This window comes from Macaca mulatta, chromosome 1 (assembly GCF_049350105.2).
Source record: "Macaca mulatta isolate MMU2019108-1 chromosome 1, T2T-MMU8v2.0, whole genome shotgun sequence".
Taxonomy (NCBI): Eukaryota; Metazoa; Chordata; class Mammalia; order Primates; family Cercopithecidae; genus Macaca; species Macaca mulatta.
Genome location: NC_133406.1, coordinates 140151624 through 140165227, shown reverse-complemented (window position 1 = coordinate 140165227; position 13604 = coordinate 140151624). Strand labels below are relative to the sequence as shown.

The 13604-nt window shown below is 35.7% G+C and overlaps 1 protein-coding gene across 10 annotated transcripts in view; it reads right to left on the bottom strand.

Annotated features, from left to right (window-relative positions):
* SASS6 (SAS-6 centriolar assembly protein) overlaps positions 1 to 13604 on the bottom strand; it is a 48550-nt gene that overhangs the window by 14136 nt on the left and 20810 nt on the right. For 4 of the 10 annotated variants that reach the window (XM_077952432.1, XM_077952435.1, XM_015145848.3 and 1 more), the window contains 6 exons: positions 12452 to 12646; positions 12270 to 12359; positions 12016 to 12195; positions 11569 to 11650; positions 10412 to 10548; positions 7908 to 8036 (listed from right to left, as the gene is read on the bottom strand). In XM_077952432.1, coding sequence (XP_077808558.1) covers positions 7908 to 8036; positions 10412 to 10548; positions 11569 to 11650; positions 12016 to 12195; positions 12270 to 12359; positions 12452 to 12646 — 813 coding nt within the window. Of the gene's footprint in view, positions 1 to 2630; positions 3340 to 7907; positions 8037 to 10411; positions 10549 to 11568; positions 11651 to 12015; positions 12196 to 12269; positions 12360 to 12451; positions 12647 to 13604 lie in introns of those variants that run through there. The other 6 variants (XM_077952440.1, XM_077952447.1, XM_077952471.1 and 3 more) reach the window with 2 other exon arrangements.

Below are 13604 nucleotides of genomic sequence, written 5' to 3'. Positions count from 1 at the left end.
ACAAAGTTTAACATCCATTCATGATAAAAGCTCTTAGCAAACTAGGAATAGAACTTCCTTATTCTGAAAAATGGCCATCTAGCAAAAACCTACAGCTAATATGCTTATGATGAAAGACTGAATGCTCTGCCCTGAAGCTCAGGAACAAGGCCAGAATGTCTGCTCTCACATTTATTTAAACTGCACTATAGGCTGGGCGCAGTGGCCTACACCTGTAATCCCAGCACTTTTTTGGAGGTTGTGGCAGGTGGATCACTTGAGTTCAGGAGCTCAAGACCAGCCTGGGCAACATGGCAAAACCCTGTCTCTAACAAAATTACAAAAAATTAGCTGGGTACGGTGGCATGCGCCTGTGGTCCCAGCTACTAGGGAGGCTGAGGTAGGATGATCACCTGAGCCGGGGAGACAGAAGTTGAAGTGAGCCAAGAGTGCGACACTGCACTCCATGCTAGGTGACACTAAGACTCTGTTGCAAAAAAAACATAAATAAAAATAAATTGTACTATCGGTTCCAGCCATTACAATAAGGCAAGAAAAATAAATAAAAAGCAACCACATTGGAAAGAAAGAAGTAAAACTGTCATTATTTTCAGATAACATAACTGTCTATGTGGAAAATCCTACAGAATTTACCAAAAACCACTAATGAGTGTAATAAATGAGTTTAGTAAGGTTTCAAGATACAAGATCAACATACAAAAATGACATTTCTACACATCAATATTCTGAAAAATAAATAATTATACCCACAATAGCATCTAGAAGAATAAAACACGTAAGAATAAATTCAACAGAAGAAATTCAAGACTTATACACTGAAAATTACAAAACGTTACTGAGAGGAAGTGAAGATCTAAATAAATGGAAAGAGTATTATTCATGGATTGGAAGATAAAAGACTGTCAAAACAGCCTTTCTTTGAAAACTGACCTATAAATTCCTTGTACAACTATCAAAATCCAAACAAACCATTTTGCAGAAATTGACAAGGTGACCAAACATTTTTGTGAAAATGAAAAAGATCTAAAACAATTTTGAAAAGGAAGAAGAGAGTCTGGAGATTTTCAACACTTTTAATATAAAGTCATAGTAATTAAAATGCTGTGATATTGGCACAGGATAGGTATAAAGATCAACGAAACAGAATTGAGAATCCTGAAATAAATCCTTATATGGTCAACTGATTTTTAACAAAGGTGCTTAGACAATTCAACAGAGAAAAAGACTTTCCATAAATGGTACTAAGAACTGCATATCCACAGCGGGGAGGAAAAATGAACTTAGATCCTTACTTCAAGCCATGCACACAAATTTTTTCAAAATGGATCACAGATCTAAATGTAACAGCTAAAACTATAAAACTTGTAGAAAAAAACAAAGGAGATAATGTTTTCAACCTGTGGTTGGACAGAGTTCTTATATACAACTCCAAAAGCAAGATCCACAAAAGAAAACAGTTTGATAAATTGCACTCCATCAAATATTAAAAACTTTTGTGTTTCAAAAGACACATTAAGAAAATGAAAAGGGAAGCCACTGGGAGAAAATATTTGCTAATCATATACTTAATAAAGGACTTGTATCCAGAATATACAAAGAACTCTTACAATTCAATAAAAAGACAACCTTGTTTAGCAATGGTCAAAAGATTCAAATAGCTATATCACCAAAGTAATTATATTGATGTTAAATAAGCACATGAATAGAGATACTCAACTTCATTAGGTTTTAGGAAAATGCAAACTAAAATCACAATGAGGGGCCAGGTGTGGTGGCTGATGCCTGTGATCCCAGCACTTTGGGAGGCCAAGGTGGGGGATCACTTGAGGTCAGGAGTTCAAAACCAGCCTGGCCAACATGGTGAAACTCTGTCTCTACTAAAAAATACAAAAATTAGCTGGACGTGGGGGCGTGCACCTGTAACCCCAGCTACCAGGGAGGCTGAGGCACAAGAATCGCTTGAACCCTGAAGGTGGAGGTTACAGTGAGCTGAGATTGCACCACTGCACTCCAGCCTGGGCAACAGTGCAAGACTCTGTCTCAATAAAAAAAAAATAAATAAATAAATAAAATCACAATGAGGTACTTCTATGCATGTATTAGAATGGCTAAAATTAAACAACTGACTATACCAACTGTTGGAAGGATGCAGAACCACCTGAACTCTCAGACTGCTGGTGGTAAATGGTAAAACCACTTTGGAAACATTTGGTAGTTTCTTAAAAATCAAACATATGCCACCAGTCACTCCATTCCTAGGTACTCACCCACAATAAATACAAAGACTTGCACACATATGTTCACAGCAGCTTAATCTGTAATATCCAAAAACTTAAAACAACTCAAATGTCCATCAACTGATGAATGAACAAATTGTGGCATATCAATGCAATGAAGTACTACTGAGCAATTAAAAGAAAAGAACTACTGATACACATTACAGCCTGGATGAACATCAAACACGGTATACTGAGTGAAAAGGAAGGACACGGCCAGGCACGGTGGCTCACGCCTATAATTCCAGCACTTTGGGAGGTTGAGGTAGGCAGATAATTTGAGCCCAGGAATTCGAAACCAGCCTGAGCAACATGGCGAAACTCCATCTCTACAAAAAATGCAAAAAATGGTACCTGGGCACGGTAGCACACAGCTGTAGTCCCAGCTACTCAGGAGGCTGAGATAGGAGGATCACCTAAGCGCAGGGAGGTCGAGGCTGCAATGAGCCATGATTGTGCCACTGCACTCCATCCTGGATGACAGAATGAGATCTTATCTCAAAAAAAAGAGAAATTTTTAAAAAACTACATGTTGTATGATTCTACTCTCATGAAATACAGAAAATCTAATTTTATAGTGACAGTTGATCAGTAGTTGCCTAGGGCGAGGAGGAGGAGTAGGGATAAACTGCAAACAGGCACTAGGGTACTTTTAGGGTTATGTAAACGTTCTACTATTGAACTGTGGTATAGTTTCACAACTCTATAAGCTGACTAAAATTACGGAACTAATCTTCAAGTGGAAGGATTTCATGGTATGTAAATTCTACCTTAATAACCTTTAAATTTTTAAAAAGGAAGTATAATGAAGAATAAAAACAAACCCAAAACAACAAAATAGCACATTAAAAACAACGGCAAACTAGTGTCCAGAATATGTAAAGAACACTTATAAAACCATTTTATAAATGTTAAACCTCCCAAACAAAAAAACAGATAAAAGAAAGAGCCAGGCACAATGATGCGTGCCTGTAGTCCCAGCTACTCAGGAGGCTGAGCCAGGAGGATCAGGTGAGCCCAGCAGTTCGAAGCCAGCCTGGGCAACACAGGGAGACTTCCATCACTAAAACAAACAAATGAAAAACAAAAAATGAATAAACAGGAGTTTTACAGAATAGGAAACATAACCTATAAATATATAAAAAGATGTTTCTCACTTTAATCAAGAAAAAGTTAATTAACATCACAATAAGATACTATTTTAGTCACCAGATATGCAAAAATGCCTTTGACACAGTTACTTCTAACAATGTATCCTATAAATCTATTCGTACCAGGCCACCAAGATGTATGTACAAAAATATTTTCTGGAGCACTGCATGAGCATCTGGATTGAAAAAAACCTAATCATCCATAAACAGAGTATTAGTGAATTATAGTACATCCATATACTGGAATACTATGAAGTCATTAAAAAGAAACAAAAACTTACATTGTGATACACTGCAGTTACCTATTCCATAATGCCATAAACGAAAAAAGCAAGGCACAGAACAATTGGCAAGTACTATTTATGTTTATATATAAAAACACTCATACATTTGAATATATATACTTATACATGCACATACATATGGTCTTATATACGCTTTGAATATTTCTGGAATATATCACAAGAAATTCCTAACAGTATTTTTCTCTGAGAAGAGGACTGGGGATCACAGTAGGCACTTTTAGATAGTACATCCTCTTGTACCTTTGGAAGCTTCCCATACTTACACATTACTTTTAAAAACAGTTAATACCAAATAAATGAAAAATTAATTTAAACCTCTAGGTGAATTAGATAGTTAATCAAACTGAATAATGCTATCTGGAGACAAAATCTGTCTCTGAATACCCACTGTGGGCCAAACACTATCAAGACAAAGAAAGTGAGGCAACAGGGCCTTGGGCAGCCTGCAGTCACACACAAATGTTAGAGATCTGTACTGGATGACACTGAGAGAGAACAAGCATTTCAGCACCTACAATTATAGAATGTCAGGAGGATAAGACATTCCTTCAGAGAAAATAAAAATGTAAAGGTTCCTACAGAAACTCAAACACTAGAGAATAAAGCCAAAAGAGACCTTAGAGTAATTCCGAGTAATTTGTCAACAGGTCCACATTGGCCAACTGACAAGTTCATCACTGAGAATCAAGAGATGCCTAGGACCCAGGGAGCCCAGGACCAGCCATCAGCCACCACCAGTGGATGCTGGGAACAACCTTCAGCATCCACTCTGTGCTTGGGATGGGGGTTCCCCAAACCAGCTTAAAATAGTCTCTAGCTCTGCCTGCCCTATGGGAGCTGATAAACTGAGTCACATTTCCATTCTGTAGAAGACTCAGTGAAAAAGGATGGCTGTTTCTCCTCAGGTCAAGGGTTAGAATGAAAAACTGGAGCTCACTCAAAATAATGCTGTGTATTACTGTGTCTCCTCTCCACTCCACTACTACTTTGTAGTTCATGACCATTGTGTATGGCATTTCCAGACTTTGTTTCTTGGTCCTTAACAGTAAACAGAATTGTCTCCCTAAGCCTTTCAACCAGATTAAAAGAAAAAAGATAAATCAATCATCTGGCCCCTTTCTCATTGTGGAAAATCCCTCACATACTTCTAAATCTCCTTTATGAAAGTTTGACCTTGAAGATCAAGAATTTAACCCAAGCTGGGCACAGAGGCTCACACCTGTAATGCCACCACTTAGGAGGCCGAGGCCGAGGCGGTGGATCACTTGAGGTCAGGAGTTAGAGATCAGCCTGACCAACATGGTGAAACCCTGTCTCTACTAAAAATACAAAAATTAGCCAGGTGTGGTGGCGCACACCTGTAATCTCAGCTACTCAGGAGGCTGAGGCATGAGAATCGCTTGAACCTGGGAGGTGGAGGTTGCAGTGAGCTAAGATCATGCCACTGCACTCCAGCCTTGGTGACAGAGTGAGACTCTGTCACAAAAATAAATGAATAAATGAATGAATGAATAAACAGTTTAGTTTGAAACACATTACAATTTACTATCTACTGGTGTTTCACCACAAAATGTAAGCACCATAGGTCAGGGGATTTGTCTTGTTCACTGCTGTCATCTCCTGCAACTAAAACTATGCCTGGACACGGCAGATAGTAGACATTCATTAAATACTTGTTCAATGAATGAATCTTTGGCTATCATTGTATTCAAAAATAAAAGAGAAAAAACAAGTAGTTTTGTGTATCTTGCTTTAAAATTGTCAAGTATTTGTCAGAACAGCACAATCTTGTTAAATATTCTCACATATTCTTTAAGCATTATTTTGTTTCTTGCCAAATTTCTCATGTTATTTTACATTCCCACAGTTAAACATCTCCTTGAATGTATTCAGTCTTGACAGTAACATTTTAAGGCATCAGGAAGATCACAGGTTCAATGTCAAAAATAAAAGGGTGATTTTTAAAACCTGCAATTCAAAAGTACATGTTTTAATCAACATAGCTGCTAGCACAAAACTACCTAGATCAATGATCACCAAAGTAGGTGGTGTTTGAGCAGGGGAAGACAAAGTAGGCAGTAATTAGGACCATTCATTGAGGTCTGAGAAGAAAATCTTACAACTTTCATTTACAACTATTTTTAGTCTCATTCTTTAATTTCTATTTTTGAATAACTTTATTATTAATAATGTAACATTTATGGAGTACTTATCATGAATCAGGTACTATTCTAAGCAAATGCATTAATTCACTTAATAATTCAGTAAGGTAGAGAAAATTATCACTCCATTTTATAAGTGTGAAAACTGAAGTGTAAGAATTGAATGCTGTTTGTTTTTCAGTGGCTTGATCAACTTCACATTGACAGAGGCAGGTTTTAAATCCTAACATCAGATTTCGCTCTCTTAACCAATAATTACACGGCATATAATATAGTATTTCAGTAGCATATGCATAAATTCACAAATAAATACACATTAATGTATTCGAGATGAGAGCGTAAATTGTTCTGTTTATTTTAGGGTTTTTTTCCCCTGTTAGGAATACATAATCAAAAGAATATGGAGATCATTGATACAGGAAACACTGAAAGTCTTGATCCTGTATTTAAGAACATATTTATTATAATGATTCCTCTGATTCCCCAAGACCTATAAGAATGGTAGTATTATTTTATAAGTCATCCTTAGTCCCACCAAGTAAGCAACTGTCTCTAGTAGCACTTGTCCTCATTTTGAACATTTTATATATATATATATATTCCTGGAAAGTTGTTTAAAATAAAAAACAACTGTGAATTCACTTACAATTCTAAAGAAAAAAAATGATCCCAAGATGCAACCACACTTGAGTATGCTGATACTGATAATAAAACAATAGCATTCCTTTGAACACACATATCTAATTCTCCTTAATAAGCAATGCAAGAAGAGCCAATGATATGCATCTAAGTACCCTTTACATAACAGTATTTCAGGCATAAAAACTCAGGCTTAATTCTCATTTCACTGAGAATTCTTCATAGCTCCTGGCAATAATAAGGCTTTGGCTAAAAACAGCACATGTCTGAGCAACACAGCCAACTTATTTTTAGAGCAGCCCAGACCTAATTTGATAAGAGTTTATAATACCAGTTTCAAAGTCCTCAATTTTATCTTTTATAAAATATTTTTTCATAAATGTTTATTTGTCTCATTATTTAAGAAAAAATAAACCTGGACCTGAAGTTAGCAATGAAAATAAAAGGAGTGACTGATCTGGGTGGATTAAACTATTGTGAAAACAAAATTATAATACATATAAAAACAATATATAAATATAAGATAATAATAACAATTAGGAAAAAGAACTCAAGTAGGTAGAAGAAAGCCTTAACAAATAAATCAAGGGTTGGGAGGACTGCTAGTCATATCTGAGATAATGTTGTCAGAACTAAATTTTAGAATTTGATTTAAGCCTGCCCTACCAGACCTTTAAATTCTAGCAATGGACCCCAAATCACAGCTAAGACTCCAACAGTATGAAGTCAGAAATCCTGGTCAGGCTTGAGAGCTGTAGGAGATACAAGTAGAAGAATGAGTAAAAATGGAAAGGCTGGCCAGGCATGGTGGCTCAGGCCTGCAATCCCAGCACTTTGGGAGGCCAAGGCAGGAGGATCACTTGAGGCCAGGAGTTCGAGACCAGCCTGGCGAACATGGTGAAACCTCACCTCTACTAAAATTGCAAAAAAATTAGCCAGGTGTAGTGGTGCATGCCTGTAATCCCAGCTATTCAGCAGGCTGAGGCACAAGAATCATTGAACCCAGGAGGCAGATGTTGCAGTGAGCTGAGATTATACCACTGTACTCCAGCCTGGACAGCACAGCACGATTCTGCCTCCAAAAATAAAAAAAAACCAAAAACAAAAACAAAAAGGAGAGGTTGAGTAGAAATAAGTGAGGTTTAAACAGATTTATGTCAAGATTTTATACATTACAGTGACTCAAGAAATATATAGTGCATATATTTCCTGTAGACATAGATACTAGATATTCAGTAATATATTTATCTAATACACTACCTACTACTAAACAACTGACCAAAGAATAAATGAACTTTTAAAAGATGTGAAATGTTTGTATGCTAATAGGTTGCTATATTTTTTCCCAGAACAAATATTAGTTAATTTAGCTACCTTTGTTCCTGAACCAGGGTGGCTGGTATTTTTGGCAGATATCGAATGAGGGAAGGTATTCTGGAATGCAAATGCAGAGGAGACAGGATAACCAATCCCACAGGTTGGGTAAGTCAGTCTACCATCAACCTAAAAATAAAAACATAAAGATGATTAAAGATGAGAAATTAATTCTAAATATTATTTGTTCAGCAGGTGGCATTAGTATCTATCATAATAACTAATAATTAAGAGCACTATCTCAGAGGCCAGTCTTGTTTATCACACCACAAAACTCTGCTTTATTATCTACCATGGGGCTACGATAACTTTGAACTAGAGGGCTTTTCAAAGCAGCTGTGCAAGCTTGGATAAAACAAACTACTGGGCCTACTTTTATACTAAGTTAAAGCCAAGCTTCTGAACCAACTTGTTTCACTCTAAGTCTCCTAAAAAAGCAGGGAATGGGGGAGTCTGGAGATCAATAGGCCAGTCAGAGATAAAATAAAAATAATTTTCTGTCAGACAGCACAAAAACAAAATTAGTGTTCTTAAACGGACTGAGACAATAATAGGTTTTGCCACTAATTTTCAATATACTGGTACCACACATTAACCAACGTTATGAAAACAAAGTTTATTTTTATATTGAGGCCAGTGGTAACACAAATCTTGAGAAGCATTTGTGCACACTAACGGATGCATACAAAAAAACACCTTTCACACAGCTATCACCAGTCATTCAAATTTTAAGCCAGTCAAAAAATTTTTTTTAAGTTTGTAATTCAGCCCGAGGCACTTCTTTCTGCACCTTTCTCCAATTTAACAGCAATCTTTCCCCTTCTTTAGACATCCAGTACTCTGACTTACCAGAGTAGATTAGGTTAAAAATTCAATTAGAAATCTGAAGTTTAAACCTTCTGCCAGTGTCCTGCAGCCAAACACCAGGGAACGCATGTGTAGATATACAAGCTAGATTTATTGCTCCTTGCAACAAGGGAAACTGCACACCATGAAGAAAAATGGGTATCTCCAAAAGTGATACCATGGGTATCTTCTTTTAAAGTTCCCTTAAAAGGGACTTATTTATTGGATTTAGGCACATGTTAGGTGATTTAAGAAAAAGTTTAAGTGGTGCTTTACTGTGGATTGGAAGCTACTGGGAAAAGGGGATAAATGTACGACTGGGTATCTGAATAAATCCTATCTAATAAGGCAAGAGGAATAAGTATTAAGGTCAAAGCTGTAATTAAAGCAGCAGCAGCCATTCATGTTAGCCAGGATATGAGGCTTATGGACTACATTTGTGATTCAGAAATGTTCATATTTTTGTATTCAGGCATGATTATGAAACAGTCTTGTTTTTGTATTGACAGAGTCACAGAGTAACCGTGCCTGATGTTAATATTACATAAAATTGTTGTGTTCAACAGGAGAGCCCCAAGGCCTATGTGTGGATGCTAGGCAAGCTCCTAACAGCATCTAGGCCTAACTATCAGATAGTACCAAACCACCTCTGAATGTAAGAAGCTGCTTTTCTTATTCTCCCTTTTTTCTTTTTCTTTTTTCTTTTTGAGACAGAGTCTCACTCTGTCGCCCAAGGCTGGGGTACAGTGGCGCGATCTTGGCTCACGGCAACCTCTACCTCCTGGGTTCAAGCGGTTCTCCTGCCTCAGTCTCCCGAGTAGCTGGGATTATAGGCATGCACTGCTGCACCCAGCTGAATTTTGTATTTTTAGTAGAGAGAGGGTTTCATCACGTTGCCCAGTCTGGTCTTAACTCCTGACCTCAGGTGATCCACCCACCTCAGCCTCCCACCCAAAGTGCTGGGATTTCAGGCATGAGCCATCGTGCCCAGTCTTTTCTCTCGGGGGGGGGGGAAGCACGGCTGGGAACAGTGGCTCACACCTGTAATCCCAGCACTTTGAGAAGCTGAAATGGGAGGATTGCCTAAGCCCAGGAGGTCAAGGCTGCCATTAGCCATGATTACACCACTGCACTCCAGCCTAGGCAACAGAGCGAGGCCTTGTCTCAAAAAAGAAACAAATCTGGTAATGGGAACTAGAAAGCTTGTATCTCATAACCAGTTTCTTGTAGAATCTAAAGGTGACAAGCCTGCTAACAGGACTTTTTTCTTTTTTACTTTCTTTTCTTTTTCTGATAGAATTCAGTTTATGCTTAAGCCTAAACCCTGAATTCTCTCTTCTTGAAGTCTCCTAAATGTTTTACATTGTGTGTTCTCAAGTTTTTCAGTATATTTGGTATTGCTTTAGTTAGCACTGAAAGATTTCAGTATCTAGTCAAGACTTATAAAGAAGTGTCCTCTTGAAACTCGGCCTCTTTGTTCAGAGCAAGTGTGCCTTTGTTCCACCTCCAGAGTCAACTTAATTTCAGTGCTAATAATTGTAGGACTCCACTTTGTATTGGTACCAGCACCTTAAATCATGGAAACTTCCTAACAATCTGGAAATATTTTTGTTTCAGGAAATTCACTAAGATCATTCACATCTTGTTTTAAATCTTACCACATTCAGGTTAGGAGAAATTCCACTTCTGATTGTGTTGCTGCTAGAATGTGCAGGCGTAGTAGTAGAAGGTCCCAATACATCTTGCTTTCTCACTAGCTGATTTTCATTTAGTTCTTTATTTAACCACGTGATTACTTGAATAAAAGAATAAGAGGCAAGGTAAAGAATTTTCACTGTTTTTATTTTTCTAATCATCTTAAACATTTAAAAATTATACTAAGATTTTTTAATTATAAGTTTTTATAACTACCTGACATCACAGGAGAGCAATATAGGTTCACCTACATTTTTGTAATTAAAGTTTCTTATTTTAGAAGCTGCCACATAGGACTATTATATTACTCTCCAAAGCACATATTTCTACTAGTCAAGCAATTCTTTGAAAGATTTCACTTCTAGAATATCTTACAGTTTACTTAAAATTCACAATCTTACATATGATACCCCATAGTATAAACTGAGAAAATGTTAGTTAAAATCTTAATTTTATGTTTTGGTTTCAAATAATTCATATTGTTATCATTAGGTAAACATAGCAATTTTAAAAAGGAGTAATGAAGAATTTAAACAATAACTTACAGTCAACATTTTAAACAGTTTTAATTGTGGATTACTGACATATGGGATATGGTTTTCTTTATAAAGATGATTAACTCTTTTACTGGGCAGATGATATAAATTTATAGAAAAGGCATTAAGACACATATTTAAAGCAGAAATTACTTATATATTGGACAATGTCTAAATTTATAATACCTACATTTTTATGAATTCAAATAAAATTTTCAGGTTAAGAATAAAACTATAGCCAAGCACGATGGCTAACACCTGTAAACCTAAACATAGCAATCTGGGAGGCCAAGGCGGGTGGATCACTTGAGCTCAGGAGTTTGAGACCAGCCTGGGCAACATGATAAAACCTTGTCTCTACAAAAAAACCCCACAAAATTAGCTGAGTGTGGTGCTGCACACCTTAGCCCCAGCTACTTGGGGGGCTGAGGTGGGAGGATAACTTGAACCAAAGTAGTGGAGGCTGCAGTGAGCTGAGATCGTGCCACTGCACTCCAGCCTGGGTGACAGAGTGAGACTGTGTCTCAAAAAAATAAAAGAATAAAACTACAAACCTAATTTACATTAACATGTAACATACTTACACTTTTCATTATTTTTTAGAAGTTGTTTGCTTTCTTCAAGTTTTTTAACTGTAGCTTCTAATTGTTCCTGTAATTTGCATACCTGAAATATATCAATCATCACAATAAGTCAAGCAAAACAAAGGTTAAATAAAAACTGAAGAATGTATTATTAACTAAATAAATGGTTACCACTAATATTATTAAATAAGCATAAAGGAATTAGCTCAATTATGTAATAAAATATTTACGTGTGTATACAAACACAGACACATATGAGCAATCAAGGTATCTGAATCATGATAACTAACTTTCCAAACTGAAAGTTATTAACATCTACTGAATCTAGTCATGTTCTTTTGTTGAAAAAAAAGGCCACAGCCATTTGTTAATGTAACAAAGCATAAATTTTAAAAATAAATGAGGAAAAAATATAGTTACAACACAAAAATTTAAAATATTAACTACCTCTTGCTCTTTAATTCGAAGAGACTGTTCAACATCTTGTAATTCCTTTTGTTCCTTTTGTAATTTTTCCTCCTTCTCAGCCAGGAGTTTTTCTTGCTGAATAGTAACTGTATTCTTCAATTTCAACTTACCCATTAAAGTTTTCAGATCCCCCTGTAACTTCTTGATAATTTCATTTGCCTATAAAAGAACTTCATATGTATATTTCTATGTAATCCAATGAAACATTATTCTATAAAATCTTTAAAACAAACCTTTAGAAGTTCTGCAGATAATGATTTTATTGTAGCTTCAAGCTTTCCTAGTTGTACTTGATTTTTCTCACCATTTTCTTCTAAAACCACCTGATATATTTTTTAAAAACATGAATAATTAGGGCATTTGTGTTTACTTATAAATGTGATCATAAATTTCTGAGAAAAATTTAAAAGTAGACCTTTTGTTCCTGGATTGTATCAAATGCTTCTTTTGTTCTTAAAACAAGCTGGTCCTTATCCTTGATTTCCTGTTCTAAAACTGCCACTTTTGTTTGTAGCTGATTAATACGCTTTTCTTTCTCGTGGCATTCAGCATCTAGTGTAGAATTCTCTCTTCGCAAAGAGAGGACTTCTTGCTTAGTCCGCTGCAACTCCTAGAATGGAAAAAGAAAGAAATTATGCATTATGAAAAAGGGAAGTTGCCTTATCGGGTTATTTATAATTAAGATGTCTAACATATTAAAAAAAAGTCTTTAATAATTTTAAAGTTTTAGTACAGATTTTTTTTAAAAACATGAATGTCTTTCTAATGGTACAGTAGCACATATCTGGAATATAATTGTAAAATATTCTACTATCTGATTCAATCAGATCAAGGGAAAATAAAATAATTCTAATTTATGAATAAATTACAGTAACTTTAAAACTTTTAACAATAATTTTCTGATGTCTCCACAACTGATTCCGAGGGTAACCAAGGGTGAGAGCCACAATCTAGAATTAACATTTTTCTTTGTTGCTTACATGCACAGATTGTTTTTTAAAGGCTGATACTCTCCAGTTTATAATCTACCTTCTTCACGTATTACAAATATCTTTCCATGTCAATAAATGTTAACATTTCCAGATCTCTCTGTTCACTCTTTCAAGCAAAATAAACTACAATTGTTCATTAAAAATAGATTTTTAAAAAATCTACAACAGATCTCTTCCCAATCAGCTAATATTAACCCAAAGGCTGCTGGTATATGAAGTCCAGGATATAGTATTCCTAGATAGTTTTAGTTCTCAACAAAAGTTTCCAAAAATAATTATATGGTATTGTGACTATAGTGGTTTTAGGAGCACAAACTTTAGTTTCAAACAAAATTCAAATCCTGGCTCTTCTACTGTGTGATCTTGGTAATTACTGAAACTCCCTAAATTAAATCTCAGTTCCCTCATTTATAAAACAGAAATAACAAATACTTAATAAATTATTTCATTTAACCTTCATAAAAATTCTTATGTAAAATGCCTAGCATTTTGGTTGGCACACAGTAAAACTCAATAAATGGTAGTAATTGTTATTTTTAGGGCACTACTGCCTAAAAAGTCTAACTTAAAACAGAT